General features: G+C 37.6%; 2 protein-coding genes across 12 annotated transcripts in view; both read right to left on the bottom strand.

Moving 5' to 3' along the window:
* Positions 1–1,488, bottom strand: part of ADAD1 (adenosine deaminase domain containing 1) — a 98,028-nt gene extending 96,540 nt beyond the window's left edge. The window contains exons 1-2 of the mRNA XM_042812453.1: positions 1,308–1,488; positions 916–1,092 (exon numbers count right to left, since the gene is read on the bottom strand). Coding sequence (XP_042668387.1) covers positions 916–1,092; positions 1,308–1,488 — 358 coding nt within the window. The remainder of the gene's footprint in view (positions 1–915; positions 1,093–1,307) is intronic.
* Positions 1,489–1,905: 417 nt separating this feature from the next.
* The window catches only part of KIAA1109 (KIAA1109 ortholog), a 109,490-nt gene continuing 93,435 nt past the window's right edge, over positions 1,906–17,960 (bottom strand). For 8 of the 11 annotated variants that reach the window (XM_042811656.1, XM_042811664.1, XM_042811661.1 and 5 more), the window contains 19 exons: positions 17,696–17,876; positions 16,592–16,781; positions 14,402–14,563; positions 14,150–14,289; positions 13,002–13,203; positions 12,374–12,577; positions 12,091–12,270; positions 10,650–10,787; positions 10,013–10,273; positions 8,845–8,995; positions 8,325–8,482; positions 7,641–7,833; positions 7,225–7,442; positions 6,400–6,651; positions 5,718–5,921; positions 4,627–4,821; positions 3,974–4,108; positions 2,880–3,045; positions 1,906–2,596 (listed from right to left, as the gene is read on the bottom strand). In XM_042811656.1, coding sequence (XP_042667590.1) covers positions 2,380–2,596; positions 2,880–3,045; positions 3,974–4,108; positions 4,627–4,821; positions 5,718–5,921; positions 6,400–6,651; positions 7,225–7,442; positions 7,641–7,833; positions 8,325–8,482; positions 8,845–8,995; positions 10,013–10,273; positions 10,650–10,787; positions 12,091–12,270; positions 12,374–12,577; positions 13,002–13,203; positions 14,150–14,289; positions 14,402–14,563; positions 16,592–16,781; positions 17,696–17,876 — 3,547 coding nt within the window. In that variant the 3' untranslated portion in view covers positions 1,906–2,379. The remainder of the gene's footprint in view (positions 2,597–2,879; positions 3,046–3,973; positions 4,109–4,626; positions 4,822–5,717; positions 5,922–6,399; positions 6,652–7,224; positions 7,443–7,640; positions 7,834–8,324; positions 8,483–8,844; positions 8,996–10,012; positions 10,274–10,649; positions 10,788–12,090; positions 12,271–12,373; positions 12,578–13,001; positions 13,204–14,149; positions 14,290–14,401; positions 14,564–16,591; positions 16,782–17,695; positions 17,877–17,960) is intronic. The other 3 variants (XM_042811667.1, XM_042811657.1, XM_042811662.1) reach the window with 2 other exon arrangements.

Here is a 17,960-nt window from a genome sequence, read left to right as displayed (position 1 = left end):
CACATGGTATGAGAGGGATAAATATTAAAAAGGAACTATACCAGGGCAAAAAAAAGCAGCAGAAAAAAATAACATTTCAGCTCAGGAAAGTTATCAGATAACTTGCTAATATGGAACCTCTGCTTGATAGAGGGAACACTGAAACACCTGAAATGAGGAAAAAGACTGCTGTTTAGCCACAATACACAATTATTTGTAGTAAATTTTGAATGAAAGGATTAGACTCACAGAAACTGGAATACAACAGCATACTACATCTGATTCAACTTACAGCTCTTCAGCAGAATAATGGAATTCCTCATGAAAAAAATCGGGCGGGCCCTCCTCCAAATCATCAGCTGATAAATTCTAAGATAAACGAGTAAAAGTTCTGCCCACATCATGCAATCATCCACTAAGGCGAGCAGGCATTCAGACTACTGCACAGAAACCTTGCTCAGAACGTTATATGCAGCCCTGCTCGGAACGCAGCCCAAACTGGAATGCATGTAATAAAAGGACAATTTCTCTTACAGAGGAATTGCAGGAATGCTCAGGTTTGCTGACTCTGCCCCCTACACAAAATAAAAAATAAAAAAAGTTCCAGGGCAGCAAACAGAAAGCTGCACTCCAAAGGAGAACAACTGCTTCTACAGGAAGAAAAAAAACAACACACAAAACTGGGAACACGGCAGTCATGAGGAAGCTCAGGAAGCTAGAAGCAGATTCTGATCAAAGCACAACAGCTCCAAAAGGGCAGCAAGCAGCCACGAGAATGAAAAAGGCAATCACTTTCCAGGGAAAAAAAATGCTCATGTGAGGAGAGTGAAACCAACATTAAAAAATAAATAAGTAACTTGTGTTACTGGCATCAATGCCAGCCCAAGAAATCGAATCATCTCAAACACAACTGTATGTAAAGAAAGAAGCATTTACCTGCCACACCGGTCTCTTTAAAATCAAGCTGCATGCTGTACCTCTGTGCAAAGCAGTGCAGGGCTGACACGGGGTGAACTGCGCCCTTCTGGTACCCCGCAACGAAGTCTGCCAGCCACGCGTCCTGCACCACTGCTGGCTCTGGGGACGGGCGGGCTGGGCGAGGCAAGGACTTCGCTGCAACGAGACCGAGGAGTCAGCACAAGAAAAAACTGAACGCTCTCCTCAACAGTTTGTTTGGTTAAAAGAAATGCTTTGTAGACAGCTCTCGGCGCTAGAGAAAACGCACTGACAAGGAAACCTAGCATAGTGCCAAAGCCACACGAGTTTCCTTCAGCAGCACTAACAGCTCGTTTACACAGCCAGTCCCAAGAACGAACTGAAAGCTATACCTGGGTTTTCTCTCGTCTTCAGGGCGCTCGGTCCGTGCCGGCCCTGGGAAGGCGCGAGCCCGAGCCTTGCAGCCGCGGGGCTCTGCAGCCGGGCGGGAGCCTGCACCAGCACAGCCTTCTCCTCTGCGGGCTCACAGACAGCCGACCCAGCCCTCTGCATGCTCTCACTGCTGGCGGCCATCCCCGATCAACCTGACGGAGCTCAACAGGAACTGTGCCAGATGCTGAAGACCCTGCCGACCGGGAAGCACCGGCACGTGGACCTCAACCACCACGCCGCCGCCTCCAGAGCCAGCACGGCCGACGCTACGAGAGCTCGAGCAGCCAGCACCTCACGGCCCCTCAATGGTCGCCACGTGCCGAGGCGCGAGGAAAAAGGGCGCTCAACGGCTCGGCGCGAGGAGGGGCCTCGCTCCGCGCCCTGCGTCCCCGCGCGCAGGGCGGCGCCCACAATGCGCAGCCGCGGCCCGCAACTGCGAGGCGGTAGGCGTTTTCGTCGACAGCGGGGTAACCGCCTTAAAGGAGACTGGATGCAGCTTTACACTTAAAACACTTTTTTAATCAAAGAAGTTGAACAAAAAAAAAAAACAAAACCCTGTACAATAGTTAAATTTTATTACAAGTGTAATAAACTTAAAGATTTTTAGCACTAAGGCGATCACAGTTTCATAAGTTATATATATATATAAATTTACACAAGTCTACATTGACAACTCGATTACCAGTCACATCAACAAAGGGGCTGTGTTATGGCAAAAGAAGTTTAATAAAATTCACAGTAAATCTGCAATATTTCAAAGATGCAGGAATCATATTGCACAGAATAAACCAGTGGGTGCTGAGAAGCGACTGCCAGTGTTTGGGTGTTCCTTCACAGAATATACATTGGTCGTAACCATGCAATACTTCCAATACAGAATGGTATCAAGTACCACAGTAAACAGTTACTCACAATGTAAGTTCTAAATAGAGTAGCAAAATGCTGTTAGGTTTCTCTTTAAACCATATATAAACCTTGTAGTAAAACACTTTGATAAAAATCAAACGGAATGGTGGTTGTCACATTATCGCTTCAGTACTCCTCTTTGTCTTTTCCTTTCTTTTCCTTTTCGTCCTGTAGCGCAGTACCGAGTTTCTTTATCAGAACTGACAGAACCTTGTCCAAAGGATCCATCACCCCACGCTGCAGCCACTTGGGGATGGTAGTCCTGGCGTGATGGAAGCCCAGTTTTTGGAGGATGTAGTCAACACCAACAGGGTCAATTTTTCTCCCAGTCCAGGATATTAATCTTAAAAAAAAAAGAAAAAAAAAGAAAAAATCTAAGAAAAACAATAGTAGGTGGACTCAATCTCAGGTATAGATTGCAACTAGCTTTCTGGAACTATCTGCATTTAGCATTAACATGCATCTCACCTTCCAGACCAGCACTAATAGCCAAAGATAAAACTATTACAGCATCCATGTAATTGATCCATAGCAGCTGAACAGTATGGAAACACTTGTGGTGTGAAGGACAGTACCCATAAATAAAACGCATAGACAAAGAGATTACTGCTAAGTCTGCTTGTTACCTGAGTGTGGGCTCCAAATGCCAAGTATTGCAGATAAATTCTCTCCAGTCAACTGTAGTGTAAGTAATGCTTTCCTCTGCTTCTCTCTCCGTGGAGCTGTCCTCCAGTACACCAGCAGAGTTTTTCTGCCCTGGACGAGAAGCCAAAATGCGAGGAGGAAAAATAGCTACAAAATGGAAAGGGGCAGAAAAAAAAAAGCAACCAGTCAGTTTGAGCATCTCATCTCTTAAAAGAAATTCCAGAGCGCGTTTCCAACAAGAGAAAACCATCTTGTGTTTCACCTTGATCTGTAAGAACTTCTGAATTTCTAGCAACAGTTCTGGTTTCAACAAAGCATAAATAAAACATACCATAAGGAAAACTTAAACATTAGTGGGTGGTACAGGAATGTGGAATTGTTTCCTCTGCCACCCAACCCATCCATATACAGAGTATTTCTTTCAAACTCATCATGGCACACAACAAAACATATTGCATTCCATAAGCTACATGCAAACACATACTTAGTTTTTAATTTTTTTTAATTGACAGCATATTCTGAGCAGGAGGATGGTAGGAGATTAATTAAAATCCATCTTTGCCCAAGGGCGTGAGAGGAACCTGAACCCAGCTCTTCCCCGAGTTTAAATCCTAGAACACAGAAAAAGAACAGCAGCCCTTTCCACCTCCAAACAGCACAAAGAATAAAATAGATACAAATATCTGAATTAGGACTGAATTTAGAAATGCTTTAGGTAACAGGAGCAGAATGCCCTGAACAGCAGAGACATGGTAGTATGCTATTTCTACCATCTGTAGGCAACTGCTCTGCTTCCAGTCCTCTAGGACTTCAAGTCAGCTGAAATGGTTCCCATGCAACGCTGCACTTTTTGCTAGGTGCTAGAACACCTCTTGGCTTTAAACTCCCCTCCCCAAAATAGAACAAGAGAATTTGGTTAATGTAAAGTTAAATTTCACTTGTCAGCAATTTAAAGAGGTAGCTATCATCTCATAGCACTAAGCCCAGATTTCAGATCTCAACAATATTTATTGTCAATCAGTATGTAATTGTTTGACTAGTGTTATCTCACATACCTCAGATACTAATAGCTTACCTTTTTCTTTTTCTTTTAGATAAGCTGACACCAAGTCATGCAGAAACATGATCAATTCAGCATCCATAGTTACACAGATATGGTCTGTAAATTCAGTTACCACACTGCATTCCACCTTTGGTTTAACGCTTGTATCTACAGTTGGATCAAAATAGCATTAATACATTTTAAGTACATATTGCATAAAAGTATACTGAATTTTAATACAAATGATCTGTAAATTACACTGCTGTTACAGAGCAGGCATTTCCCCCTATTCCATTTGTAGTCTGCAGGTAATATTTTGGAAATAGAAGCATGACATTTAGGTTCTTCTCTCCTATTTCCTTTTTCAGTACAGGCCTTTTCTAGCTTATAAACCAACTTCCTCAGAACAGCCAGCCTAGCTGAAATGTTCATTTTCATTTCTTAGCAAATGGGTTTTTTTTTTGGCTTGTTTGTTTCTTTGTTTTGAAAGCAACCAGTATCAGGACTAGGTCTTCACTTCCTCGTCAGAATTCCCTCTGCATTTCATTACAAAAATGTGTCCTTTATTGCATATGTCTGCTGTAATTTCTAGAAAAAATCCTCTTATCAGCACAGTATTTTTGTATTTAACCCCTTATTTATGAGAAACAGCTTTAGATCAAGGAAAGCAAATAACAATACTATACCTTGTAATGAAGGCTCTTGAGGCTCTTGGACATGAATAGATTTAAAATCCAGCTGCATCCTTGGCAATGCAAAGATGGTTTCAGTTTCATGGTTGTAACTAGAACCACCTCTGAAACCACTTAGCAAGCTTGAGCTTTTCACAGTTGTGCTGCTCTCTGGGTTATTAGCATCAACATTTCGAAGTAAGTTTAACTCTACAAAGACAATGGAAAATACCTTAATTCAGTAACCTTTATTTAAAAAAAAAACAAAACAAAACAAAAAAAAAAACAGTTCTGTCAGCACAAAGAATGACAAAATTTTACAAAATTCTATACTGGCAATTTCATATACTGAAAGAAAAAAAACCTTCTAATAAAGAAGAGGGGAGGAAACATATGTCAGTACTGTAACATACAAACATTAATTTGGATGGTTAAAGATCAAGTTTTATTCATCTGATCACCTTATCACAACTTTGTTCTAACAATGAATTTTCAGTTAACTGAAATACAGACAATGGATTCAAAGCATGTCATCTGTGTTAGAAAATAAGACAGGACTTACCCTGAAAATAAATGTTTCTTATGGATGCAAGTGGTACCTAAATTCGCTGAGGCAGCACTGATATAAAAACCACTATCAACCAGGTATCCAACTTTGTCATGATACTTTCACTATAGCATACATGCAACATTAGCTATATTGGCTATTTTTTCAGTTATTAAAATTTATGACAAGCAAAAAGTTAAGAAAGGTTATTACTTCACTCTAAAACTGTTGTTCATATTCTTTAACCAGCCCTCCAGAAAAACCAAACAATCAAAAGTCACTGTTGATACACTTAAATAGTCAGGATGTAGCCAAACAGGGCTGTGTAAAAACAATTAACAATATACTCTGAATAACTTTAAAGTATTTTTCAAGAAAGTATAAACTGGTCATTTCTGACTATACAGCATAATCTGTTATTCCACACTTTGCTTTAACAGTCTGTAGAAGAAACAGCTTCCATTCAAGCTCTCTTCCCCTTAGCTCACTTGAAATTTAACACAATCTGCACTGACTGACAAGCAGACCAATCCCAAAATGTAATTGATACGAATCTTACCTTCATTCCTTGTGGCTGTAACATAATTGAACCACTCCTTCACACTGGCAACTCCATGTGGGGGGTTTTCATGGCGGCGCCTTGTTATTTTTGTGATTGTTGCCATGGGGCTTTCGAGTGCTCCACATGGTTTGGTGACCATAGTGTTATGGCCTAAATGAAAGTCTAGGGTTTGCACAATGTATGTAGAATGTTCACTAGTGCCTGCATTGAAGGTGTGATGGATACAGAGCGAGAGGGAAAAGAGAAATGGAAAAAAAACAAACACCAACTTAGTAAGGGTATTGTGATTTTTCCTCTCCCTTCCACAGGTATCTACCAGAGATAATTACTAACCCAGTAGCATCAAAAATCTGTGCTATGCTTACAAACAACAAAAAGATTTAAATCCTCAGTATTTACAGATAGTGAAAACTTCCCAACACGAAGACAAATAAATAGTAAGATATTCAGAATTCATTATGTAGAAATGAAAGGCTGCATCAATGCAGACATGCAGTTAATAAGACAATCAGTCCCCTTCCTAGACACACTATCAGGAACATCTCTAATACACTTCAATTATGTAATAGTATACTTTTTTTTTTTTAATATGCTTTTTTGGATTTATTCTGACATGTAAATATATTCTTCAAAAGTTCATTTAAAAGATGTTAAGAGATGAGGAAATGGTTTAAATTACCATCTTCCCAAACTTTCTGTGCTTCTGTCCAAAATGCAATATTGGGTTCTTCAAGGTGAAATAAGGCCCAAGATTTTGAACGGAAATTAGGCCCATGGAAACAAGCCAGCGTCATATGGTTTCCATGCAAGCTCATGGACCCTCCAAACTGCATTCCATCTTCTGGCAATGGCATCTGAAATAAGGATATATGGCATCCAGACACCACCTTCAGAACTCCTGGCCAATGACGATGATGGGCTGCATCCAATACTAGAAATGAAAAATCCAATAACAAAAACAAACTTCAATAAAGAGAAAGAAACAGGAAAGTTTGCTGCCATAGTTACATATTTTACTAAAAATAGAGACTTCGTGGGTAATTTCACTGGTGCTGTCTCATCTTTGCCATCTAAGATGGTTGTAGTTTATGAATACCAGAACAAGCATACTTGTGTTCAGATAAACAATGGCTTCAGCTCAAGATTAACAGAATAGCACCACACTTTCACAGTTACTCAAAGCAGAATTTTTTCTGATGAAGTAGACTTCGTAAGTTCGCAGTTTTCAAACTGCAAGAATATTTTAACAAAAATACACATTTTTAAGAAAATCCTGAAAATAACATAATTTATTTCATTCTTGTACCCCCACGTATATCAGGATACTTGAGGTATTTATGTGCTTCATTGAAAGGTTAGCGCAAGCCTCCATTTATAGGGCAAACCAAATGAAGATATTATTTTAAGCCAAGTAGGTATACTTGCACACATGAAGTTTCTCGGATTGATTCTCACAATTAAAACATCCAAATTATAAAGTACACTACTTTTTGGTACTACTTACGTTGTTCATGCGAGCTTCTCTCCAAGTTGTTGACCACTGTCTTGGGAGGCAGATAAGGAACGGGTCCCCAGGTAGACAATGCTCGTTTGCTTGTGTCAAACTGCTGAGTGAAGAACTCCTGCAGTTTCATTCCTATTTTTATTAGATCTGGTGTAGTCGATCTTGAAATCATCACTTGGAAGATATCCCATTTCAAGTCTCCATGGACAAATATCTCACTAAGTATTAAAAACAGCAAAAACATGTACAGTTAACCAATTTCCTACTGAAAATAAAAAATAGGACTCTTTGATTGCTGGCAAACTTATGATTTTAACAAAGCTCATGGAAGCTTTATCAATACTGGACAGAATCCATGGAGGCAGAATTTGACATTATCTAGTATTATAAACTTGAAAATCAGTAAGCAGTTTTACCTTTTATCAGAGATGCTTGAGTCCAAAGCATTATATAGGTTAATTTTCCATTCATCCTGTAGTTTAAGATCTGCATTACTGAAGATTCCCATTAGGATACTGGACCCCATATAGTCAACACGTGCTTCAGTAGAACCCATGGTAATCTGAATTTTATGATTGGGCTGTTGGTTTGGGTGCTCAGAAATATGAGCTACAATAGAAGGAAAGCAGCACAGAAACACAGCATTAAAAGTAAGAAGATTTGTTTTTCTAGTAGTGTCACACTTATGCAATTCTCATGATACAGGGAGACTGAGAAAACACTGGTTTCTTCCTTATGCACTGGGAGACCCAGAACACTCAGACTCTTTCCAAACCACTTATCCATTTCCTAGACTGTAAGTGCTTGGGAAACTCTATGAAGAGCTGAAATGTTGTCAAATCTTTTTGGTTTCCAGACAGCTGAAGGAGGCTAAAGGATTGTACACCTCATTAGTATAATTTTAGGGCAACACTAATTCCAAACCCACCTGCAATTAGGCAGCTACTCCTTTAGTTCAAAATATTTTTCATAGTGAGAAGACACAAATAAGAATGCAATCTTGTAATATGCTGCTAAGTTTACAAAAAAGGAGAACTGTTTTAGCTTTACAGGACTGTTGTTCAGAGCATATACCAGTATCAGGCAGCTTTCCAACTTACCCACCATCTCCAGGGTGTTAACATCTATGGTACCGCCAACAACTCCTCCTCTAGAGTCCAGCTGTGATCTTCCCAAACCAACAGACATGCTAATTTCCCGATCTCTGCTACTGCCCACAGACAAACGACCTTGACTTTTCAAACCACTGGTGGTCCACCTAGAACAGAAGTAAAAATAGACAACAGTTTTCCAGAAAGCAGACAACAATTTTCTCTGTCAAAAGAAAAATGGAATATGATCTTCTGCAAAGAAGTAAATAATGTGGATTGAGTACGTGCATCTTCATGATTAAGCACCTACCAGCACTCACCAGGGGTTGCTTCATCTTTCAAAACTGAAAAAGTTAGGGATTTAAAGGCAGAAAACAACAGGCTCTTGGTGGTCAGTGGTGATTATTTATTTATTTATTTATTTGTGTGTGTGTGTGTGTGTGTGTGTGTGTGTGTGTGTGCGCGCGTGTGTGCGTCCTTAAAACAACACTATCTGCTAAATCACACTTATATCTTGTTTTATACTCACGTCGTATTGCCCATTACGTTGCTCATATTCATTTGGACATTTAATTGCTTCAGGTTCATAGCAAATACAACCAGTGTTTCCCATGGTGTTCCTTGTGGGCTTCCAGCTTTATTTGATTTATTAAATGGAGTTGATGTTTTTGAGAGTGCATCTAAATAAGAAAGTAAGCAAAACTTAAGTCACAAAAAGTGGCAGAATATAAACATTGAAAGATATTACAAAAAAAGAGACAAATACCACACTTAAGAGGCACCACAAAACTACAAGTGAGGATAAGTGAGAACTTGAGGATCTGCATTACACATAGAAATGAAAGTCAGAAAAATGAAAGTATTTTACATATTTAGTTTTACTAGTAACCTTAAGAGAAAAGATTTTAAATTTGCCATCAGGCATGCAAGAGTATGTTTTTCACTCTTTATTTTTTTTTTTAAAGAAATTATTAGTATTAGAATATTCATGTGGTGCTTGTTGGTACAGTGTCAACTTAGGATTTCAAGAATTAGGGTTCTCACTCTTCTCACAAAAATCTAAAGATACTCTTAAAAGACTGTGCAAAATTTCCTTTGAACAAGCCATTCTATCAGTCTTATATTGTTTTTTCAGCTGCTTTACCTTAAAAACTAATATCTTCCCTTCTAAATAGAAAAAAAAAATCTGTCATCCCTTCTCACAGACATTTTTCCTAGAATACAATAACCACTGTACTTCTAAATCTCCTGTCTCTAATTCCATAAACATTCCCAGCAGCCAATGGTACACTGCAGTAAGACACAACAAGATCTGTAGTAAAAGAAATTAAAAGTTACTTCATTTCTTATATAAAAACCTTTTTAGACCTTTCTGGTTATTGCTTGGATGAGAAGAGAGGGCAAAGATGACAGTACAATCAAACTGAGCTGGAAAACTCTTCTAATAATGATAACTTCTACCCTAGTAAAAGAAATAGCAAATGTATCAAATCATAACGCAGTTTCTCAGAGTATTGTCATCTGTTTCAGACATTTTCCTTGCCTTTTTTTTTTTCTCCAGACTTTTCACTCCCAGGCACAGTAGAAAAGAGTATCACTATTTTCTGTGCTGTAGTAACAATATCTTTTTATTTCAACTAAAGAAAATACTTGAAAAACAGAACAAAAAACAATGAAAAAAAATGTAGTCTACTAACCTCTCTGAGGCACTGAAGAATCAGACACACTCCTGGATCTTGTAACAGCTGGAGACTTTAAGTTATGAGCTGCTGTCCCTGGTGACATGCTACTGTTTGCATTATGTTCATTAAAAACATTAGGTGACTGTGCCATGTGTGTAAATGAAGCAGACTGGCAGGGTTGCTCCCACGTCCTACAGTACGCTTTCCGTGACGATTCAGGAGAAAGATGTTGGCTGACTCCTTCAATTGAATCTGGTGTTCCAGGACCTGATGCTACTGGAAAAAAAAAAAAAAAAGGAAAAAAAGGAGTATGTGAATGACAACAAAACTGTTTTGTTTTTCATGAACAATATCCTCCCACATACTAAGTAGCGTTTGCAGAATTTCAAAAAAAGCTTCAATTATCATAACTAAAGCTTAGTTGATGTTCATTAGCTCTAAATTCAATTATTACTTTGAAACTCTCGATTTTTTTTATTTCTAGAATCTTTTAATTAAATTTACTGGAGTGCATACAGAGCGAGTTACAATACATTTCTATTTCTACATTTGTATCTTGTCCCATATATAATAGTAAGCATGTAATATGTACTTATACACTTCCTAACCTCTTGCACAAGAGGGTTTTCTGTGATAGGTAGCAGTACCATACCTGGCAGATTTATGGTTTGATCACCCAGGAAAAGTCGTCTAGCAATGCTCCTCCTGTACCACGCCCTTGGGAAGGCTAAAATCTCACTGAGTCGACGCATATCGTATTTAAAAGATGCAGATCCTATGTCACAGACAGCTGAAAAATAAGGCATGCATACAAGACTGTAAAAATCTCACTAGTAACAGGTTTTGGTAACCACATCTAATTAATTAACAGGTCTGCAAAATCATCAAATGTCTCTCCACCCCAGCAGTACAGCCTGTGCTGTAATGAAAAACAGTTACTAAAACCTGCAGTTTTCTTGAGGCATTGTGATATATCCCAGTACAACATTAGATACACACAGATTTCTTAAGGAGAAGACGAAGCCTTTGTATATAAATGTGGTTAGGAACTACTTGTGTTGCATCTGCCTCTGAGACTCCACATCTGAGGGCTTTAATAGCAGATTAATCACAACTGTAACGCAGTGTCTGACCACTAAGGATCCTGTGTGCAGTGGGGAAAAATAAAATCATGACAACTTCAAGGTTCTTTTGAATATTTAGGCATTTGGGTCTCACTGCAGCTCTGTAGGCACTAGGGGGCAAGGTGGTGACATTTCACTGCTGACAAATGATCAGAGACTGCAGAACTACATCACCACATTGACATGTGGCACTGCAGTCAGAATTAAGGTAACCACACAAGACAAACGTTAGAGTAAAACAAAATCATGAAGAAGGCAGCTTGTGATTCAGGAGATTGACTTTGCTGTCATATTTAACGTGCATGGCGTATTATCTCTGTAATACTACATTTAATTGCATTATAGAGTTCACTTCGATTTTTCTGAATGGGAAAGTAGTTTGAGTATTTCTAATTCTCATAAAGGAAAAAAAAAAAGATGAGCATCTGTAAAAGATTTTGACTTATTCAGGTAACAAAACAGTGCTCTGAAATACCTGCTTCTAAAGAGGGGACTATCGAAACGGGAAGTTAGGGGTTAGCAGATGAGGACCAATGGAAAACCAACTCTGGGAATCAATCTAGCATTAAGCTCAGTTACATGATAGAATGTATGAAGAGATGAATCAACTACAAATCCAAAGCCCAGCTAACGAGGTACCGTGACAAAAGTTAACTCCATCCTAGCCAGAGCCAGTACAATCTCAAAATTTTCAGGAGTCATTTATAGTCACTTGGGCTGCTATCAGCAATGAGCTTGAGCAAGTCCATTTGTTTACATTTAGTGAATCAGGGAGATAAAAAAGCTGCATCTGCAAATAGGTATTCCAAGTACACAGTTTAAATAATGCATCAATCCCTTCTTCCTTCGAAACTAACAACAACTTTCCTAATATCTACAAAGGCTGCTGAGCTTTGAGTATATAATCGGAACAGCAGTTCTCTAAGTAACTACAGACAGGGATTAGAATGAAAAAAAAAAAAGATTTACCAGAGATGTTTATCAAAGTTGTATCTATCTTGCTTGCAGCTTTGCTTGCAGACTGACTCTCAAAAAACGAGGAGCCTCCTGAACGCCTTATTCGTGACAGGCTGACTTTCACAAACTCAAGGTTAATGCTCAAGGAATCCTTCCGACCAGTGACCGAAGTTGGTTCCTCATCCACATTCCCTAGAAATAGAGAGAGTTTAATCTTCCAAACACTTCCACACCTTGGTTTGGCTTGGCTTTCCCAACTTGTTCTAAGTTCACAAAGCAAAAATTTGTTCTGTACCTAAGGCTCCTGACCCAGGAGTTAAAACAGTAACAGCAGTCTTCTGTTTTCCAGCTCCATACGGATGGAACACATAAAGGGAAAAGTCAGACATGCAGGCAGTAAAGCTCAGGCCTGAAGAGCTGCTGCTAGAAGTGGTCAAGTCTGACTGGCTGCTGCTGTGGCGCGTTCTGCCAAGAGGACTGCCTAGCCCAGGTGATGAACCTGAAGGCAAAACGTTTTCTGAAGTCAGTTTTAATATGAAACCATCTTCAAACATGAAATAATAACAAGAATACATACTGAACAGATGAAATGCATATCAAATTACTCCCTTGTAGCAGCAATGTAGCTTAAATATTCTGTGTAGGGCATTTTATAATAAATGTTTAACCAGGGGAAGAAAAACTCCAATACACAGAATATGTGCAATCTTCTACAAAAGATCAAGAACTGACATAATATGAAGCAATCTTACTGAAGGCATTGCATAAGATAAACGTAGTGAGAAGAAATAGTAAAAATAAATGTAGTTCATATGAATAACTCTAAGCTCTATAAAAGCATATATTTTGTTCCAATTTTACACAAAACACTGCTTAATTATGCTACAAGCTGTGTATAGGATAATCATTCATGTGGCTTTTACCTGGTGCTCCAGATTTACTAACTGAATTCTTTGAGCTGCTCTGCAGAGTACTGCCACCAACAGACACATTTTCTGATGGGTACGTTGTACCTAAAGTTTCCAGTTCTCCTCGGTTTGAAGAGAAAACAAGATCCAGTGAAGGCAACTTCAGCATACATTCAACTCTTGATACTGGCAAACAACTGAACTTGATTTGAGAGGGCTAAAACACAGAAAGAAAATAAAGCATTCAATGAACACACATAAAACACTAAAACTGTCCCAGTGTTGGCTTTTAAATATATATACATCTAAAAATCTAAGAAAATTACAACCTCTTCAGACTTGTTCTATAATTAGTAGGGTAACTCCATACCAGTTCATAAAGATACATTAATTTAGGGAATCCCTCCAAAGCCGGAAGTATTACTTGGAAACGGTTTTAAGGAAAGAAGTACAGAAATCTTGCATGCAGATGACATGAACTCTCTTCCTCCTCCCCAAGTCAATTCACAGTTTCGTGCATCTTATACAAGAACTACACAGAATCAACTGACTCTTCAGCTTGGCTAGATGAGATTGCAAAAAATGTTGAGGATTAGCTACAGACTGTTGTACTTAATTTTCACAGGCATAAAAAAATCAATCATTTTTTAGAATATGTTATTCAACTTGGGAACATAATCAAATCTGTACCATGAGAAAATGTTTCTGCAGGTGCACCTTTCTCTCTGACACAAAAAGGCCAGACACATCCAATATGAAGCAGTATGAATATGTATGCAGATGAGAGCTGCACATTCCTGTATTTCCACACTACCCCACAAACTGAGAAAAGCTCTAATTATTATTTTTGTTTTGTAATGATACCCCATAAATAATGAATGCAAATAATCGTTACAAATAATATTTTCAAAAATGCATTTTCAAAACAGACAAGGCAGAAGTAACAAAGTATAGAATTTTTATCATTTCCCAAAATGACTGATTTCTGTTGGTTCCATGGGACTGAAAGATGTCAGAACTTCTGCTTAAAGAAGTTTTATTTACTGTCATACTAGACATCAATATCTCAAAATGGGCACTTGAAAGTATCTTTTTATTTTTAGAAACCATACTTGGTAGCATAGACTGTTTCAAATCACTTATTCTGAAAGTTAGAACCTCACCTGAACCCGTACATAAACCACCACATCTACAGGGAAGGACGAATATGCTGACGTCGATGATGATACTAATGATGTTGTGGACTCTTCTAATTGGTCCTGTATATCAAATTGTCCCATGTCTTCATCTTGTGAGCTAACAGCTTTTAAGAAGCACAAGAACTCATTAGAAAGTGGAATTTAAAGAAGATGCAGGTCAGCGCCACCAGAAGACAAAAAAAGAAAAGCATACTAGAATACAAAGACGCAATTTACCTGTGTAATTCCTTTCAATTGGTGTAATTGGAATGGTTTCAAGAGCTTTCTCTAGGAAATCCAGTAAGCATGGGCTAATCACCATTTCCTCTGGCAGTGACTGAAGTGCAACCCATGCATACAGTTTAGCAGTTTTCACTCCACCACTTCCTTTTCCTTTGGCTGCAACATTTAAAAGATAACTTTGTCTAATAACAACACCATAACAATACCATTGAATACCATTCAACTGTAATTGGTAAGTATAAGATAATTCACAACTAACAGCTGCATGCCCTAATTTTCTGTAACGGTATCTGAAAAGGCATACATCTCATCATTTAGAAAAATATAAACCATAAATGTTGTGCTAAGAAAAGTATGTTATTTAGTTTGGCATGGTTGATTGTAGTTGCATTGTGCATGCTTCTCACAAAGCACTATTACATCATTTTCATAACTTTGCTTTTTTTTTTTTTTTTTTGTTAAAAAAAGCAAATTAGCCACACAGTGCTTCTCTTAACTGGAAATAACTGAAAATGATGAGGAATTGGAAAAGTGAAAGAGATTGGGAAGAATATCAGCTAAGACAAAAAAAACAAACCAACAATAATTAGGCAATAAAAAAACCCCAACAAATTAAAACTGTAAATGGCATGTCCTACTATGTTAATACAAAGAATAACTGAAGATTTAAAAGAGCGTTTTTAATAGCCTGGAGATAGAAAATGAATAGTAAAATGTAAATGAAAAAAATGTTGTCTTCTAATTTTTGTAAAAGAGTAGCACTTGGATCCATGCTCATCATGAGAATAGCTATTCTGTCCAGTCCCTCTAACTACTTAGATTGTTCTTTCTTGCTCTAATGGTAGACCACAGACAGTAAGAGAAGGGGTTTCCATTCAATGTGAAAATTAATAATAATAAATAATACTCTTGAGAATCTGCTTTATTAGGGGATTGGACTAGATGGTCTCCAGAGCTCCCTTTCCAACCTCTATGATTCTGTGATAACATATTAAAACAAATCAAAAGTAATAAATATTTATAAAAATGTAATATAGAGAGAAGCAAGCGAATTGCAACTTCTATTGGGCCCTTCTGGACAACATTCATACATCTTTGTACAGGCGTGATGTCCAGAAGTCCTCCCAGATGTAGAGGTCACAGATATAAGAACAACATGATTCAGTAATTGGACACAATATGGTAGAAATTAAAATGCAAAGACTGGAAAGAGAATTGGTAAATAAAAAGCAAAATGAAGAAAAGCAATATAAAGGAAGACTGTACAAAATACTGTCATCATAAAGAAAATGCACATTTACAAGAGCAAGAACTAATGGCTGAACAGCACAGGTAACTGAAAAAGGTGATACATTTTCATGTTCTCTCTTAGCATCTCAGCTGCTCTTACATTAAGCAAACAAACAACTCTCTTCAGCTATTAATTTTTCCTACTCAACAGATTTTTACCAAGTCTTTGTTTCCTTTTTAAACTGATGTTCAAATGCTGAAGGAGAGAACAGTAAATGTCTCAGAAGTTGGAGGTGCAATCTACATACCTCTAGATCTGACATGATTTTGCAATGGGCTCCTGCCTGAGAACATGAATCATTTGAGATAAGACAACCTAAGTTAGGTTCTTCCAAATCATGGCTATTTAAGGGACTGCAACAGCTGAAAACATTGGTATTTTCATTAACACAAATACTACTTTCTGGAACTACATTCCACGTAGTACTGACAGCACTTCAAATTCCAGAAAGCAGTATTTACACATTGCTTGCTTGGCAAAAAATACTGGAAAGTTTCAAGAATTCTTCAAAGGGTGTAATGTATGGAAGCAGGGATTCATCTGAGATATATAAAATTATTACAAAGAACAATGTAATCAGCACTCACTTTTTAGGCAGATATGTAAGTTTTGCTTTCCAGTACTAAGGTTCAGTTTGTTAAAAGAAAACTGGGAGAAGGCAGTCATAGCCTATCACTGTGATATGGTGTCTATGGCAAATATTACTGAGACTGGTTTGTCAACAAATTTCTAAAAATTCAGCTTTATGAACCACATTCAGGTATCTGCAGATAAAGTCAAGATTTGATAAATATAATTTTTCAACTAATAAGCAGGCAGATCTAAAGCTGGTAGATTAAATGAAGGAAGAAATATATCCATGATAGTTTTAGAAGGTTCTTGTCTATAAGTACCTGATGGAATGGGTGGGGGTTGGGGAGGAAGTAAGGTGTTAGTCTTGCTGTGGACAGTGCTAGATAAAAGAGATGTGGCAGTATCTTTCATACCATACAGTTTGGACTCTTTGGAAAGGGTTCTTGGCAAAGATGATCCTCGAGAAGTATTTGGCGATTCAGTCTTTAAAGTCTTAGAGTTGTAGTGTAACTGGAAGAAAAAAAGATTAATTTGCTTCATAAAATTGGCTCAATTTCTGTACAGAAGTTTTGTATCAGTCCTTCCATTCTGATTTTTTTCATGTACTATTTACAAAAAGTTGTAAGATACATTACATTCCAATTTGCATTCTACAGATACAGCCAATGCACAGAAAGATCTGAAATCTTTGTCCAAACAAACTCACACATGTAAATTATAAAACAAAACAGAGAAATTATGAAACAAAACAGAGAAAATTAACTATTTAAAAATAATTAACTGTTCAAAAATAATGCCTAATGCTTGCTCATCTTCTCTGTAACGCCTTCTAATTCCTGTGTCACCAGCTATTTCTTCCTGCCCACGCAGTTTTTTTCTGTATTACTGCATGGTGAAAATATTTAACTATTAGATATCTGCATTTATAAAACTGCATTTTAAAAAAATTCAGAGCATTCCAACGTAATATATGTGAAATAATACACTACCAATGAAAGTACAAAGTATAATAAAAGCTGTAGATAATATATATTAATTTCTAACTTCAGGCTAAAAGCCACAGGCAGGACCTGAAGTGTAACTTATCTCTGAAGATAGCCTGGAATACAAAGCACTGGAGAAACATACAAAGCATTGTCACATGAAGACTAGAAAAAACAGGCTACTTCAACTGAAGAGCATTTGATTCATACATTTAAAAGGACATACAGTAGGAATTCCCTGTCACAGAAAAAAATAACAAGAAAAATGTCCAATTTCAGTTTTCAGTATAGTATTACAGCAATATCTACACAACTGAAAAGATTTCCATGAGGTGCTATGCAAATATAAACTCGCTTATAACACAAAAACAGATGTGCTTTGAAATTATATTTGAGCAGAGAAAAAGAGTATTTTCATGCTTAGTTATACATTGCTCTTACCTTTACGTCCACTCCAGGAATATAAAAAACTGTTGTTTCCACTTCACTAGATTTTGTTTGTAGAGATGATGGCACTTTCTTGCCAGCTAGTAAGTGACTGGTAGATGCATAATTCGTCTGGAATTTCTTCTTTTTTGAAGGAGACTCTCGATCCAAGCTTCTGGAACTCCGATCATAACTCCTAAAATAAATATACTGCATGCTATTATACAAACTTAATACTTTTATTAAACAGAATGTATTTTTTGATTAAAAAAAAAAAAAA

This window comes from Centrocercus urophasianus, unplaced genomic scaffold, assembly GCF_019232065.1.
Source record: "Centrocercus urophasianus isolate 14NV4802_14NV808 unplaced genomic scaffold, USGS_Curo_1.0 seq_13, whole genome shotgun sequence".
Lineage (NCBI taxonomy): Eukaryota > Metazoa > Chordata > Aves > Galliformes > Phasianidae > Centrocercus > Centrocercus urophasianus.
This window is presented reverse-complemented; position numbering and strand designations above follow the sequence as displayed.